At 36.0% G+C, this 17,797-nt stretch overlaps 1 protein-coding gene across 2 annotated transcripts in view; it reads right to left on the bottom strand.

Annotated features, from left to right (window-relative positions):
• ERGIC2 (ERGIC and golgi 2) overlaps positions 1 to 17,797 on the bottom strand; it is a 40,571-nt gene that overhangs the window by 10,595 nt on the left and 12,179 nt on the right. For both annotated transcript variants that reach the window (XM_037514173.2, XM_037514174.2), the window contains 6 exons: positions 17,419 to 17,527; positions 14,204 to 14,250; positions 12,930 to 13,000; positions 6,774 to 6,814; positions 4,101 to 4,202; positions 3,673 to 3,768 (listed from right to left, as the gene is read on the bottom strand). In XM_037514173.2, coding sequence (XP_037370070.1) covers positions 3,673 to 3,768; positions 4,101 to 4,202; positions 6,774 to 6,814; positions 12,930 to 13,000; positions 14,204 to 14,250; positions 17,419 to 17,527 — 466 coding nt within the window. The remainder of the gene's footprint in view (positions 1 to 3,672; positions 3,769 to 4,100; positions 4,203 to 6,773; positions 6,815 to 12,929; positions 13,001 to 14,203; positions 14,251 to 17,418; positions 17,528 to 17,797) is intronic.

Here is a 17,797-nt window from a genome sequence, read left to right as displayed (position 1 = left end):
TTCTAATTTATTTTCAAACATTTATTTTTTAATGATTTATCATGAAGCTTTATTTTTTTAATATTATTATTTTTTATTTTTTTACATCATTGTTCATTTTTAAACAGTATTTGCTTCCACTCCTAGGGATCTACCCAAAGAACACAAAAACATTGATTCAAAAGAACACCTGTACCCCTATGTTTATTGCAGCACTATTTACAATAGGTAATACCTGGAAACAACCCAAATGCCCAAAAATAGATGACTAAATCAAGAAGATGTGGAATATTTTTGGAATATTTTTCAGCTATCAAAAAAGATAAACTCATGCCATTCGCAGCAACATGGATGGAACTAAAAGGAATTATGCTCAGTGAAATAAGCCAGAAGGAAAAAGAAAAATATCAGATGGTTTCACTTATAGCAGGAATAGATGGGACCCAAATAAGACATCAGTGTAAAAAAATAACAACAGTACAAAACACAACGAAGCAAAAATGGACAATATAAATCAGAGACATCCTGCAGGGGAGGAGGAGGGAGAGGGATCAGAGGAAGGAAGGGAGGAGCACAGGGGACTGAGGTGATGGTGCACGGGTGCATTGGTGAAGGAAACTCTATGGGGACTCTGAGGTGGGGGTGGGGGAAGCAAATATTATTTTCAAACATTTAAAAAATCAAAACACTATTCCTCCTCTTGGATCATACAAAAATAGGTGATGGGCAGTACTTTGCCTGCTCCTGTAGTAAATTCTTGACCTCCGTTTCACTCTAAGCTGCCAAGTCTCCAATTAAACCTATTCCTTTACATTTTTAGAATAACTGCAATCATTCCTTATTCTTTTTTTTTTTTTTTTTTTAAAAAAGCCTTTCAAAAGATCACCTTGAAGATCTCCTTAAATAATCCTTTATTCCTGCTCTACCTGGTTGCCAGTTCTAACAATTAACTAAAAATTTGACAGCAAAAACTCTTCACAAAACACCTTGTTTTTATTTATAACCAATGAAATGCCACTGTCGGTTTTAGAATCTGCCCTGATGGGTCTGAGTATTTGTTGAAGTTAGGGAACATCAACATCCCACATCGAGCACAACATCATCCTGGCCATAGAACTGCTCCCTGTGCACCGGCACAGCTGCGCTTATTCATTAAGTGTGTTACCTCAAACTCGTCACAAAAAAGCAAGTCTACTGCCATCAGTTTCCATCCCCACTAACACCATCCATCAGTCTAAAAAGGATGTCTGCCATAGTTGTAAACAAATTTGGAGAGAGGAATTTTTCTGAATAACCAAACTACAACAATACACTGAACTTCAGTTGTCTCTCACCACCCAGATTTTATTCTGGGAGGAAGAGAGAACCATTTTAAATTATACTTTCTTGTCTCTCTTTTTGGGTGAGAATGTTAGTGACATACTCAAATATTTATGAAAAGCATAATAATCTTCCTTGGAAAAAATAAAGATCAAAATAAACCATCCGAGTACAGAGGACTGTAGTTCTCTAACATTGCTAACTCTGTGCAGGAAGGCCAGATGTTCCAAATTTACCTACTGCTTTTCCAGTGTACTGTATTTTCTATCCCACCAGGTAAGAATCTAGCTCATATGAATTTTATAGAAGGAAAAGTAGTTTTGAATATTGGGGGCAGCTGTGAGGACGTATTTTGGTTGTTACAATTATTGGGGAGGTGTTGTTTTGGGCCCTTAGTAAATGGTATTCAGGGAAGCAAGCATCTTGCAGTGTAAAGAGCCTCAAACAAAAATGACAGTTCCACATCACACATGGCTTCCAAATGCTCCACATGCCATTCACAGAGATGAGAAACCTGAGGATATGATCTGAACTTAGCGCTGAATTCATTTAGGTATTAAAGCACTATGTTGTAGTTTCAATATACACTAAGTTTCCCAGGAAACAGAAGATTAAACTTTGGTGCGTTCACAATATTACAAAGAGCTTTCACTGTTGCAGTACAGCACCTTCTCTGCTCATGACATTGAGGGTGGTGCATGTACTTCAACCTGAAGCTGCACTGATGTCTATCTGCCAATTCCACATGGACTAGGAAACCATTTGCCTACTTATTACCCCCTCTACTGTATTCACGATCAAGCATTTGCATATTATTATAAATCATGTTCTTTTTATTTTCCCTTTATATTACAGTTGAGAATACTATGACTCAGAGGTAATGAGATCTCCCCAAAAATCAATACTGAACTTGATAAATTTAATACCAAAAAATTAAAGTGGGTTTTTACAATATCCCAGAAATCATATGGACACGAAGCAAATGCTTTTCCATGTGAACCCTCTTATTGATGGTATGAACTATCACAGGCCTCATCTTACTGATGGTATGAACTATCACACAGAGAAATAAAAATAGGAATAAAGGGTCATGATATAGAGGATCAGAGACTGACGCTCTTTCAATTAGTTGTGGAGGATATTGTTTGCATCTAAAGATGTAATAAAATCTTCTAAGTATTTGAGCCAAGTGTTATTGTTTCCTTCATGATACCAAGAAATCCTAAACTTTCTAGCTACAGATTAGAGATATAAAGAACAGGTCCTAATAACAGTAACAAAGCATGACTGCCCAGGAGAGTGGGACAACAAAGGCAAACCTGATGTCTGATGGGACCATTGTCAACACTGAAATCACTCCATATGACAGGCTAAGTGAAGTTTTCTCTTCCTAAGTAAAAGTGTCCTGTCATGCTCCTTCCTGCTTTATGGACTTACCCTCCATTCTTTTTCTCTCCCTCCAACAGAAAATTCCTAAACATCCACTAGAGTCCAAAGGTTTTCCTCAATAAAGCTTCTGCAGATTTGCAAAGTAGGGTGGGTATCCTGCTGTAGTTTCCTATCTGCCGTACTGTACTGTCCTTTACAGCTTCAGTGTAACTAAAGTAATCAGTGTGATTCACTGTTTAAAGCTTGGGTTCTCTCATAGAATGTCAACAACATAAAAGCAAAAATGTATTCCCTTATTTTCACTGTTTCATCTTTGGTATGATACTTTGCACAGAGCAAAAAAAAAAAGTCTTTTACAATGAATTGTTTAAATTTGCAACTTTAGATAGAAAGGGGCAGGGGAGCCAAGGGGAATCAAAGCATCTGTCAACTCAGTCAGGAATTTACCAAGTTTACGTGACAGTGTCTGTGCTGGGTGCTGCTTATGAAGGCAGGTGCTCTGCTGTCTTTCCTAAACTTTTACCCAATTTAATGTTACCCCAAATACTTGTAATTTCTAGCTCCATCCAAATACTTGTCTAGAATTAATCAGGCCTCATTGATGAGGTCTAAAAAAAAAGGGGAAAAAAAAAAACCTAACACCACCCAAAACATGAGCAAATGGATGTCTATTTAAGAGCTTTTCTGACTATAAAAACATGGCAAGTAGAAGGTTTCAAATTATATTTACTTACAGTTCATTCACTTTACTATATAAAATGTGACAATTGCTTTATTTTTGTTTTGAAGGGGTTTTCAAAGTTATTTTCTTTCCTGCGATTAAAGCCCCAATTATCAGTCTCAAGACCTCAAAAATACAGACCCAACATTTTAATAAGCAGTACTGTAGCAGTTAAGACATATATTATTTGATTAACAAAGACTCTGCCTTTAACGAAACTGCCAACTTGTTCAAAATATTTTCAATAAGTAAAAAGAACATACTTGCCCACAGTTATGTGAAAATTCCCTGCTACTTTATTGACATATAGATGACCACGAATTCTGCAAGCATCGGGAGGCAGTGATGAATCATCTTCCCTGATACAACAAGATATGTTACGGTTACTTAAGAGTACATGCAACAGCATCACCATTTCACGGAAGAAAATTTTGTAGAGAGGGAAAAAAGTCCTTACAGATTAACTGATAAGTAATGTTTTGAATGTCAACAGTAAAACAGCAGTTTTTTTAAGTTTATATACTTATAAAAAAATCACATGTTTACAAAATGGAAAATAATTATTACTTAAATATTCTATTTACAAAGATCTAAAATTCCATAGTTCTTCAAACCTAACTAGCAGACTAAGTCCAATGAGAGAAGACAGAAGCATAATGAATACTTAACACATTTAGGACATACATCTCACCTTGGTGGAAGTGCTGTTGATGCACTTTTAAAAGCACTTTTAAATATGACATCTTGAAGTGAATGTTCTTCTTGCAGTCTACTCTGAATCACCTGTAGCATCCTAAATACAACACAAACAGGCAACAATTCAGAAATACAGTAAGGTTCATGAGGAAAGCTACTGCTTATTAAAAAATAACAATGGTTAGCTCACTGAGTTAAGACATATAAGGACTCTATTCTAAAGTATCAAATATTCTCTAGTCATCTCCTTGAAAGCAGGAAAAGTGAGGGAGGGTAGCTCGAGGCCCAACAGCTGGGCTTCAGAAGCCTTATTCCAGCAATAATGATGTGTAGGCAGGCAGGGTTACCAATTTGCTATGAACTACTCTAAAACTACTCTAAATAACGGACATAATATTTATATAAATGCATGTTGGCAAAAGAAAAACAGGCAATTAAAGGAAACAAATGTCTAGTAATACTTTATATCCCACATAATGATAAAACCAACATTTCCCAGAAATGTGCATGAGATATAATAAATACATGAGGCATCAACTAAAATGACAAAACTATTTAAAATAACAAGTCATTTTTACACTGTAATTTCAAAACAAATCTTAAATTGAGAAGTAATGACAGAAACCAAAAAGGCTATGTCCAGGGTCTGAGATTTACCACTACAGAAGGAGAGGATAACTTGGACCCTAAATACTATTTTAAAAAAAAAAAAAATACAAACAGAAAACTGAAGTTTTTAAGCAAATTCTAAAGGCAAAGGACATTTTGGTATGTACATTATTCAAGAATATGTTAGCACATTTAAGAATGTATGTTTAGGAGCAGAATTTGAAGATCTAGGAAGCTTCAAGAAGCCAGAACCCATCTTCAGATTTATGTCTCAAGACTTAAACTCTTTAGATTCAAAGACAGCAGAAATTAAAAACCTCATATTTTTATGTAATTGGTATTCCACTCTTCAATTTTCCAGTTTTTAGTGTTGGGCAGTTGGAAAAGTGCTGGACAACACCAAACTCTGTGTGTGTGTGTGTGTGTTATTTCTGCCACAATTGTACCAATAAATATCAAAGCTTATATTCCATATATGAAAGTACATAGAAAGCTCAACTATGGTGAAAAATGCCCAAACTTTTATAATAAAAACATAATCTCTGCCTCTATTTGTTACTAGTCTTAAACACTGAGTAAAATTCCAGCTAAAAAGAGACCTTTCACTTTAACATTTCTGAATTAAAGAACACATTCCAAAAGCCTGACAGCTTTTTATTCAAAGGATTAGGAACACACAGACACCTAGTGGTTTGTACTTTTGTTCTACTGCATTCAATTTCAACTGTCATTTTAAAATCTCCCAAAATGGGGAAATTAAAAGAGAAAGAAAGGCCTTTAAAATGTACTTAGCAGTTAGGAAAAAAAAGACTAAAAATAATTTGTAATAATTATAAATTCAGTAAAATCTTTCTAAGCACAAGACACAATCTACAAACTCAAAAAAAGCAATATATGGATGTGAGGACAGGGAACAAAGGATTACTGAAATACATAAAGGATACTTAAAAGTAAGAAAAACACCAACAGTCAAGCAATATGGGCATAAGATATGAACAAGAAATTTCAAAAAAGAAGAAATACAAGTGGGGAAAAAAATCCAGAAAGACATTCAACTGATTCATAAAGAAATGCTAATCTGAAAAGCGCAATACCATTTCACCTATCAATATGGCAAAATTTGGTCTGGTTATACCCAGTTACTGAGGTTGTATATGTAGTTTTGCAGGATAAGTGAAACTACTTTAGGCCGATATTTTGGATTATTAAATGGTTTATTAAACATTCTTATTGAGAACTGACCTAGAATACTGCATGTGTTTAAGTAATTAGATACGTATGTATAGACTGTGAAATGATTAGCAAAGCAAAGTGGTTGGCATTCATCAAGAAAATTCTTGTGCTTGTGATAAGAACTTACTGAAATGTTAAATATCTGAAAGAAAAATTACATTTCTAGAAACTTTACATACATTTGCATACATTTTCACACAAACACAGAAAGAATTAGGTTCAAATTTTTTCACTGAACATCGTTTTTAACAGCAGCATCCTGGATGCAAGGTAGATGCCTGTCAGCAGTGATCCAAAATTAAATTTCAATAATTCATCTATAAACTCTACGCACAGAAGTATCAGGTTATTTGGGAAAAATAAGTAACAGAACAAATGAATGGACTGATCCCATTTTTATAAGAAAGATATATATTTAAGAAAATATACAAACATAAAATCACACATGAAATTTTCTAGAAGGCTACACAATAAGTTTAATGTTATTACCATGAGTCAGCAGCACGAGGCTTATAAAATAAAGAGAAGATACTTCAACTTTACATCCTTTCTATTCAAATTGATTTATATGCAATGATCAAGTATTACTTAAAGTAGTTAATAAAATTTCAACAGAAAACTAATTCTATTTAAAACTCAAAGTGCATTAGAGAAAAGATTATGCAGTGTCCTAAGATCTTCTATATCTGTGAAACCAAAGGCTATTATCTACTATATTCTATTATTTCATACAAAGAAGTGCCTAAAGAAATGAAAATTTATAAATGATAACAAACAAAATATAAAACATCTAAATTCCTACAAACCCCAATATTTTGTTTATTACCTCTGCCACTCTTTTTGCTGTGGTGAAAGATCAAATAATGTCTGAAAGAAAGGAAAACTCAATTACTAGCACTGTCAACTTCTCTTGGCTTTTAGAGCATATTTTAAAAAACTGTTGTTTAAATAATTTTATAGTCATTGTAAACAAATATCCGTGATTTATATTTAATCTTCTATAAGTCAAGCAAAAAAAATTGAACATGTGCTTTTACTCAAAAACAGTATAAAGATATTTCACTCATTGCAATATTTTCGTATTATAGTTACCTACATTTATAAGAATGGAAACAAGTGGGAAATCTATCCATATGTACAATGTGGCTCTTCAGGACTTAAAGCACCTAAGTCTTGCTAGTGTAAAAATCACAAATAAAAATTGAGGTTAATATAATAGTTAAGCAACCAAAACCTATGTTCTTGCTGGGCAAAAGTCTGATGAGATCAAGTTTTTGCAACAAGCTGAACAATGGCACTGCAATTCCCAAATGTATTCATCAGTGAAGACAATGTGCTATCTGAACACCTTCTTCTCAACTCAAAATCAGACTTGGCTCCCTGGAAACTCATAGAGACAAGCTTCTGCTTGCTATCACAATATGCAAGATTTAACTTTGTAACAAAAACTCCTCAAAACTTTCAATTTCTAGGAAGGCAATTCATAGCAAAAGGTATTAATTCTACTTTCAAACTGTCAAAATTATTAACTATATCTGGCCTTCCTGGTGGCACAGGCAGTTGAGCACTACACTATGAAGCTGTCCCCAGCCTCTGCAGCATGGGTTCGATCCTGGCCGGCCAGAGAAAAACCCACATGGCGCAGTAGACCTCTCCAGTCTCGCCCACTGCTCTCCTCAGCAGTGTATTTCATCAGTCTGCCTTTTCTGTTCCCCACTCTGTCTCTGGTGAATACTCTCACCCTCCTGCACATCTGGCCTGTACCCCAGTTCTTGTATAAATAAATCTTTTTTAAAAAAAATTATTAACTATATCTCCATAATCAAGCCCGAACCTGCTGCTCTCGCCTAACAAATCCCTGCTCTCTATCCGAAGTGGAAGAATCGCTAATTTTCTACAGCAGTTCAAACTATGAGCCTTTGGATACTGAATCACATTAACCTGGAACCTTCCTCTCCTGTAAGTGTGACCCTCGTGTCTATCTAAATTCTATATACCACATGTTCCAGGTTACACTGACCCCATGTCTGTGATGAATCAGATTAAACTACTTGGATTACTCCTCCCACCAAAGTGTTCACAGCATTTTCAAATCATGCACACAAGGAATTCTAACATCTGTAAAACACACCATGACAAACAAATGAGGCTTCTTGCAACTGCACTCTAGCTACCTTGCAAATGAAGCCATGGGAGTAGGGATGGTCTGACTCTCGCTTTGGCTTTCCCAGCATGCCCAGTGTAGCACTAGCAAAGGTATAAAGGGACTCGTGAGCCCCCTAGTTTTTGCTACATACTCTGTTCCTTACTTCCTTATCTAACTTAACAACCTTCTGCATTTATTTTTTCCTTTTTGCATATGAGGAAGGATTTCACAAAGCTAAGGGTTTTTTTTTTTTGTTCTGTTTTTTTTTTTTTTTTTTTTTTCCAAAATCACAGCTAGGATGAGTCAGTCTATAAACCCAGCTCTGTCACTTTCCATTTTTCAAATTCTTGTTCTTTAAAGAAATGGTAATGAAATAAATAGCAAAATGTAACCATCACAGCATACTGTGTGATTATGATTGGGAAAGCAGTCAAATTAATATGGTTAAGTTTTTAAGATTCACAGTGCATATTAAAACACTGAGTAAGAATTTAAAAACAAAAATTACCTTAAATGACTTTACATTAATAATTCCTACTGTAATATAAATTAGACCAGGGAATGAACACCTAACAGATACAAAGTTAAACATTTAAATTACTGATGAAATGTTTACAATAAAATATTTTTAAGTTCCTAACATTCTGGCTAAGATTCAACTTTCAATTATCTGATAGATTTCTTTTTTTCCTTTTAAGTAATTCATCAATTGACATTTAACTGAGGTAACATTTGCATATCCCCATTGGGTATTACCAACACAGTGCACTAATCCACTCACCCATACTTCACTACCACAGACCATTCTGCCTCCCTCCTAGTTCTTTCCCCTCCCACACTCTATCCACCTCAGTGGGAAGTTTTTCAGCTTATTTTTATCTATTAATTTAGTTGCTTTATATGCTACATATTAATGACACCATCCAGTATTTATCTTTCTCCTTCTGACTTATTTCACTTAGCAATATCTTTCAAGTTCTCTCCATACTGCCACAGATGGCATGAGTTTATCTTTTTTAATTGCTGAGTAGTAAGTATTCCATTGTGTATATATACCATAGCTCCTGAACCACTCATCTGTTCTGGGGCACTTAGGTTGTTTCCATAGTTTAGCTATAGTAAATAATGCTATGATAAACATGGGTGTGCAAGTTTTCTTTCAAATTCATGTTTTTGGGCCTCCCCTGGTGGCACAGCAATTGAGCACTGGGCTGCAAAGCTGCCCACAGCCTCTGCAGCGCCAGTATGACTCCCGGCTGCCGGCGAGGGTCCCACATGGCGCACAGACCTCTCCTGCCGCGCCCGCTGCTCCCCTCAGCAGTGTATTTTATCAGTCTACGTGTTCTGTTCCCCACTCTGGCTCTGGTGAATTCTCTCACCCTCCTGCGCTTCTGACTGTACCCAGTGCTTGTATAAATAATCTTTAAAAAAAAAAAAATTTGTGTTTTTAAATTTTTTTGGAGAGATGCCTAGGAGTAGAATTACTGGTTTTATGGTGGATCCATGATTAATGTTTTGAAATACTTCCACAGTGTTTTCCTTAGGTGCTGGACCAGTTTACATTTCCACCAGCAGAGTAGGAGGGTTCCCTTTGCTTTGCATCTTCACCAGCATTTGTTTCTAGTATTTTCGATATGGGCCATTCTCACAGGTGTGAGACTCATTGTGGTCTTGATTTTCATCTCTCTAATAAGTGATTGTGAGTTTTTTTCATGTACCTATTGGCCATTCTAGTGTCTCCTCTGGAGAGTTGTCTGTTTAGATATTTTGCCCATTTTTTGATGACGTTATTTGTTTTGTTTTGCAGTGTTTTATGAGTTCTTTGCATATCTTTAATATCACTCCTTTGTCAGATGTATGGTATGCAAATATTTTCTTCCTTCGATAGAGGGTCTTTTCACTTTATAGTTTCTTCTGCTATATAGAGGCTTTTAGTTTGATGTAGCTCCAGCTATTTATGTTCTCTTCATTTTCCTTGCTGTTGGGGACAAATCCCTCAAGGCATCACTAAAGCTTACCTCATGAAATATTTTGACTATGTTTTCTTCTCTGTATTTTATGGCTTCAGGGTTTACACCCAAGTCTTTGATCCAAGTTATGTTGTCCTTGATGTATGGTGGTGATGTTGTGATCTAGTTTCATTCTCTTGCATGCAAATGTCATTTTCCCAACACCATTTATTAAAGATGCTATCCTTGTTCCAGCATATACTTTTGTTTCCTTTGTAGCAGATTAACTATCCATAGATGTGAGTTTATTTCTGGGTTCTCAATTATGTTCCACTGCTCTGTAAGTCTGTTTCCATCCCAGTACAAGGCTGTTTTAATTATTGTGGCTTTATAATACAGCTCGAGGTCTGGAAGTGTGATACCTCCATTCTTTCTCCTTTCTGACAATAAAATATAATTTTCCTAATCCTCAAACAATTGGCAGAAATTGCTTACAATGAAACATTAATTATCTTGTCATAATGAAATAATCTAACAATTCACAGCACCTACAAGGCATTATGCTATTATTTTCAGAACCATAAAGAAAAAATAAAGTTAATGCTTCTCAGCTTGAGAAACAAAACATCCAAAAATAAAAAAATCCAAAAATTAGGACCTTAATAATATGAAGAAAAGAGTAGGAGTGACACTCAGAATATGCAGAGAATGCTACAGAAACTTTAGATTAAGGTCAAGATGATTATAAGCCTCCTTATAAGCAAATTCTCACAATGTCCAAAGAAACATGAAAATAAAAGCTAGGATACTATCTATGATCATTATTTTAAATCATTTTAAGTTAGCATACACATGTTGGAAATTTTCAAGAATTTATGCAAGTCAGTAAACAAGAGAGACTAAACTGACAATAAGGACAACATACTATTAAAAAAGTTCACAGAGGCAGCAAGTAAAAGGTTTCTCCAATTCAGAACAACAGAAGTAACAAGTGACACAAAGTAACCGGGCACTTGCTACTAGGTGGTCTCTCTAGCCTCAAAACACTGGCAGCAGTGCAGTCAAGTGTCAGAGACCATGTAGAAGGAGCACCCACATTAGTACTATCCTAGCTGATACTTGGCTTGGACAATAAAAGCAATAAAACACACTGAGAGCTGAATAGCTATTCTGAAAATAGTATGAAATGTAATTCAAAAATTAAAGTGTTGGGGCCTCCCTTGTGGCGCAAGGGGTTATGATGCAACCTATGAAGCTGCCTGCAGCCTCTGCAGCACAAGTTCAATCCGGCGCCCCCAGGGAGCAACCCACATGGCGCAGGAGACCTTTCCTGACTTACACGCTGCTTCCCTCAGTAGTGTACTTTGGTCAATCTGCCTGTTCTGTTCCCCACTCTGTTTCTGGTGAATCTCACCCCCTGTACCTCTGGACTGTATCCCAGCTCTTGTATGCACAAATAAATCAATCTTAAAAAAAAAAAAAACTAAAGTGTCTACTAATAATCAATTAATAGCTTAATGTGCTATGATGTCATACCTTAACTTGTAAGGTACCAAACCTCATAAAAAATCACCATGAGGGCCTCCCTGGTGGCGCAGGTGGTTGAGCGCCGCACTGTGAAGCTGTCCACAGCCTCTGCAGCGCAGGTTCGATCCCGGCCGGCTGGAGGAATTCCACATGGCAAAGCAGACTTCTCCTGTCTTGCCCACTGCTCCCCTCAGCAGTGTATTTCATCAGTCTGCCTGTTCTGTTCCCCGCTCTGTCTCTGGTGAATCCTCTCACCCTCCCGCACATCTGGCCTGTATCCTGGTCTTATATAAAAATAAATAAATCTTTAAAGAAAAAAAAAATCACCATGAAACCAATTGTTGTGAGTGGCCCACAGGAATTATAGAGGTTCAGAGTGACAATAACAAAGCCACTTTTTCTCTAAAAACTTGTATTTAAAAAGTGTGTGGTATCCAAAGACATAATGTACATTTTTCTGCTTGACCTATAAATAATTCAGCAATCAAAACTGATCAAAAGGCTTTCTCCTGTTTCCTTCCTCATTTAGTTACTTTTAATCCTCCCCATCACCTCTGGCATTCACTTTGCAATTTTCCTTAAAGGGTTCACAATGGTAATGGTAAATGAAAAAAATAAGAATGTCTGGGCAAAGGAGAGTCCTACAAGGCCAATAGATGAGCAATTCAAAGTAACTGCAAGTCCATGCTTTCTTCTCAAAAGGTTCCGTAGAATTAGTTCTGACTGTGACTTGTTATAACTTGCCCCCATAATGTAATGGTGTTTTTTGATAATTCAATTATGTTATAATTTGTGCAGGAAAACAGCTAGAAATTTCAGAATCTCACTAGCTTTAGGAAATGGAGATGGGAAGGAAAGGGAAAGAAGTAAATGCAAATAAAATTTCTCTTTGCTGCTACTTCATTTTTAAGGATAAGAGAAATGCAGCTCAAATCTTTTTAAAGACTTGAATTTGGTAAAAGTAGAATGCAAACAGACATAGAATTTCCAAATCATTAGCTAGTAAGAAAATTTCATCACTCTAGCAAGTGTAAGAAAAGGAAACTAGGAATTGCTTCTCAGCCTATGGCTAAGATCAAGTGAAGAAGAGGAAACTAGGAAGCATTAACAAATATTAAAAAGAGGTATGAAACAGACTTTAGAGGCTTATCCAATATGCTAACAAAGGTTATCTCAATGCTTTGGTATTAGATATAACTTTTCTTTTTTTCTCCTAAATTTTAACAAAGAACATGGAATACTTTGAAATAAAAAAAATGTATATAAACACTAGCTCATCAAACTGAAAGCACACATGTATTCTGTCCTCAAGAGAATACCATATCGCATACTATTAAAAAAGCAGGTGAATCAAACTTACTGGCTCATAAACTAGACCATCTGCAGATGCAACCATTGTTTCTGCTAAATCCAGTACATCTGCTCCAACATCTGTATAAAAGAAATTATAAGTTTTACATTCTATATTCAAAGCCAAACTATATCTGATATAAGCTGACCAATTAAAATAACTAACAGGAAACTCAAATAAGTGGAATCACTTTCCTATGCAGCTTATTTATTTAACAGTTAAACCCGTAGCATTAAATGGCTTAGTGGAGATTATTCCAAAAATTAATAATGCTTTTTCACTTCTTGCTCAGTAAAAATTATGACTTAGAAGCCCACTTGTAAGCCCCTGAAGAAGTCTGCAAAAACTGGCAAGAACCTATAGACATGTACAAAATGGCTACTAAACAAAATATTAATGGATAAGAACTAAAAGAAATCTTCAGACAAAGCTATTGATGCCTTTAAAAAAAAAATACAGGAAAAGTTTACTTTTAGAAAGACAAAAATTTCAATGCTACTTAAAAATCTAAAATGAAGCAAAATACGCTATATTTAATGGTAACAGTACCTCATAGTTTAAAGTATTTCTTTTTCTCTTAAGACCACTGATATAAGGAAAAATAAATGAGAAAGGAAAACTGACTTAAAGCAGTTCTGAGATAAATCTCTCAGAAACTATCTCCTTTGTTGGGTAAAATGATTTCAAACTTTAGAAAATCTTGTCTAAGTACTGACCTCTTGGTTGCTACTTTTTAAGTAGTGATTTTTAAGTAATTACTAATACCTTTCATGCAAAAGCACAGTTGTTTTTGAAAGCAATCCTGATTCAAGTATTATCTTCCTGGAGTATTAATACCTCTGTACTGCCACTGGGATAATCAAATGATGTCAGTGAAAACTGCAAAGGGTAATTCATCACTATCAACTTAAGAGACTTGGATCTGCATTTTATTTATAAATATTTCTTTAATATTTCAAAATAGAGGGTAAAAGTAAAGGATAGTAAACAAACAGTGAAACAGGATTTGCCTTTGGAATTTGGTTATAAAACTGGTACTCCAAACAAGAAAGATAAACCACAATTAATTGACAAAACTTTCCTCTGATTATCTTCTATTAATTGCACTGATGGAGAAAAAATTTACAGAATATTCACTGAGTGGGAAAACAAATTGCATTATTAACACAAAAAAAATTTTTAAAAAAGTAAAATAAGTTACAACATAACCCATATACTTATTTTTACAGCCAAGTGTTTGGACCATAAGCCACACGTGGTCATCAAAATGAAAGGATACTTACACTGACACTTCATGGCAACAGTGATATCTATGTTGATTCTCAACTTACTAAAAGACAAAAGGCAAACATTAGTAACTATAAATTAATCAATAAACACAAAAGCTGCAAATTCACTGGTCTAGGAAAAACCTGATTTAAAAAAATATATGCCAGTGCACTTGGAAAACATTTCTTATGGCCAAAACAAAAGCACTTTAAAAGTAAAAATTCTAGGTCCTCCCTGGTAGTGCAAGGGGTTAAGCACCGCACTATGAAGCAATCCGCGGCCTCTGCAGCAGGAGTTCAATCCCGGGCCGGCCAGGGAGCAACCCACATGGTGCAGCAGACCTCTCCTGTCTCGCCCGCTGCTCCCCTCAGCAGTGTATTTCAGTCAGTCTGCCTGTTCTGTTCCCCACTCTGCCTCTGGTGAATCCTCTCACCTCCCCCTGCTTCTCTGGCCTGTATTCCAGCTCTTGTATGCATAAATAATCTTTTTTAAAAAATTAAAAAGTAAAAATTCTAGTTTGAATTATTCCAAAAGCCTTTCTGACTTTAATTCAACAATATCCTTTAAATTCAATATCCTTTAATTCAACAATGAAAGGACTATACTAACTCTGAACAACTCAGAAAAAAGTCTTAATCTTTATATAAACTGTATACAGAGCAGAGTATTCTTTTAAGAATGTAAAACTTGGGGCCTCCCTGCCAGTGCAAGGGGTTAAATCTCAGCACTATAAAGCTATCAGCAGCAGCAGTTGCAGTCTCCCCAGCCAGGGAGCTAACCCACATGGCGCAGCAGATCTCCTGTCTGCAGGCTGCTTCCCCTCAGCAGTGTATTTCAGTCAATCTGCCTGTTCTGCTTCCCATGCTGTCTCTGGTGAATCCGCTCCTACCTCCTCCCTCCCACTCCTGGCCTACATCCCAGCTCTTGTACGCATAAATAAATACAATAAATCTTTAAAAAAAATAATGTAAAACTTTGAAAATCAGAAGTTTGGAGTTGCAAGTCTTCTATCAAGTAAATGTTGGATGCCCTGCTAATATGACCTTCCTTATTCCTTACCACAGTCCTTTAAGTAAAGTTTCACAGTTGTGCAGTGTCACAGATATTCAGCTCGGGGCAATGTAAACACCTGGCTTAAGAAAACATAAGCATTGGGCCTCCCTGATGGCGCAAGGGGTTAAAGACAATCTATGAAGCTGTCCGCAGCTACTGAAGCATGAATTTGATCCCCGGAATAGCCAGGGAGCTACCCACATGGCGTAGCAGACCTCTCCTGACTCGCCTGCTGCTCCCCTCAGCAGTGTATTTCAGTCAATCTGACTGTTCTGTTCCCCATTCTGTCTCTGGTGAATCCTCTCACACCCCCACATCTCTGGCCTGTACCCCAGTCCTTTGTTCGCATAAATAAATAAATCTTTAAAATAAAAAAAAAAAGCATTGAAGCGGAGTATTATAGTCTGTGTGAACCAGGAAAAGGGCAACCAAATTGCCAGAAAGAAACATCTAATGCTTATTTTTGCATGGCCTTTTTAAAAGGCTCAACCAATGCTTCATATTCAAATGATCAGTTAAAATCAAATCAATTTTCAAATGCCAGAATTAAGTAACCACCATGAATAACAGAATGAGTACAATCAAAATCAGTCCTGTCCTGTGTTTTCAATGAAAATTTTTTCACTCTGAGGGCCTCCCTGGTGGCGCAGCGGTTGAGCGCTGGCTGGGTTGTGAAGCTGCCCGCAGCCTCTGCAGCACTGGTTCGATCCCCAGCTGCTCCCCGGCCACCAGAGGGGGGTCCCCGCATGGCGCGCAGACCTCTCCTGCCGCCCGCTGCTCCCCTCAGCAGTGTACTTCGGTCCCTCTGCCTGCTCTGCTCCCCGCTCTGGCTCTGGTGAATTCTCTCATCCTCCCGCGCTTCTGACTATACCTAGTGCTTGTATAAATAAATAAAAAAATAATCTTTAAAAAAAAAAATTTTTTTTCACTCGGATCATTTTCATATGGTTCCACCAAGAATTACTTATTTTGAGAGCTTCATTGAATCTTACAGTTGCATACAGCTCAAACTGTCCTCCAAATAACCCTCCCTTATAGGAGATGCTATAAGAATCAAACGTTGAGGCCAAGTAAATATCCCCATTACATGGTGAACCAGGGAAGACTGCATTTGGAAAACATAAAAACTGTTTTACTGGCACTAAAAACAAATGGTGTAAGAAAAATACTCACTATAGATGAAGAAACTGAGGCCCCAAAGAAACAAGTTACGTGACTTGCCAAGATTACGCAGCAAGTTTACAAATGTTGACTAATTTCTCATAAAATCCATGGGAAAAGTACTATCAGCCCCACTTTACAGAAAAGGAAACTGAAGCACATGCAGATATAGAGTTACTAACTTCCTAAAGTCCTATAGCTATAAAATGGAAACCCTATGGTTGGAACTGAGAAAGGAGATGGTCTCCCTTTGTAATGTGATGCTAATAATATAAACCAATTATCTTTGGTCAATGAAAAATCAACAATACAAATAAATGTAGGTAAAATATTTTTTATTTCCTTATGAAGTTATTATATTTTTGATATATTTACATTAAAATTTGGATTAGAGGGCCTCCCAGGTGGAGCAAGGGGTTAAGCACAGCAATGTGAAGCTGTCTGTGGCCTCTGCAGCACGAGTTCGATGCCCAGTCTCCAGCTGGCCAGGAAGAGACCCACATAGCACAGCAGACCTCTCCTGTCTCGCTCGCTGCTCCCCTCAGCAGTGTATTTCATCAGTCTGCCTGCTCTGCTCCCTGCTCTGTCTCTGCAACTATGGCTTGTACCCCAGTTATTGTATGCATAAATAATCTAAAAAAAATTAGATTAGATATATTCTATAAAAGTCAAGTACATGCAGTGTTCCTTTAGAAAACATTGCTCAGCTCTACAAGATATTAGAAAATCTATAAAGAGCAGTTTCAAAATATTAAACAATTTCCACCATTTAAGGAAAAATATGTTCTAAACTTTTTAAACAAGTTTACATTGAATCAGAGACATTCTCTTTTAGAATTGAGCCAGTACATAAAAGATTCTAAAATGTTCCAAACCAATGCAAGCAATTAATGAAAATCTTTCAGGAACATTTCTTTAAAACATTAATCAAATACAATAGTTTAAATTTTAAAAAAAAATGTTTCTTAAAAACAATTTTGATGTATAAGTCTTTCAAGAAGAAAAAAATAGTTACCTAGAAAAGTCTTTGTCTACTTCATATTCATACTTCATCCACGTATCTTGATATACTGAAAATTCCATTATGGTTAATAAAGCCATAGTGGTAAATGCTATTAGAGAAACTGAGAAAATGAATAAAGAAAAAAAAAATTAAATCAATCCAAAAGTACAAAACCAGAAACTATTTTAAGTGACATTAAAATTAGCAAAGAATGCCCTAATATGATTACATTTGAATGAAGATTTTTTTTCTTAAAATGTTTTTTCCTAAAACAGCTCAAAAATGAATATCTAATGAACACAGACATCACACCAACATATGCACTATGAGAAAGCATTTTATTCCCTTAATTTTAAGGGAATCTTTCAAGAGATTTGCCAAAATTTTACAA

The sequence above is a fragment of the Talpa occidentalis genome, unplaced genomic scaffold (assembly GCF_014898055.3).
Source record: "Talpa occidentalis isolate TD23 unplaced genomic scaffold, MPIMG_talOcc4v2.1 talOcc4.16, whole genome shotgun sequence".
NCBI lineage: Eukaryota > Metazoa > Chordata > Mammalia > Eulipotyphla > Talpidae > Talpa > Talpa occidentalis.
The sequence above is the reverse complement of the archived record's forward strand: the minus strand, read 5'-3'. Positions and strand labels throughout refer to the sequence as shown.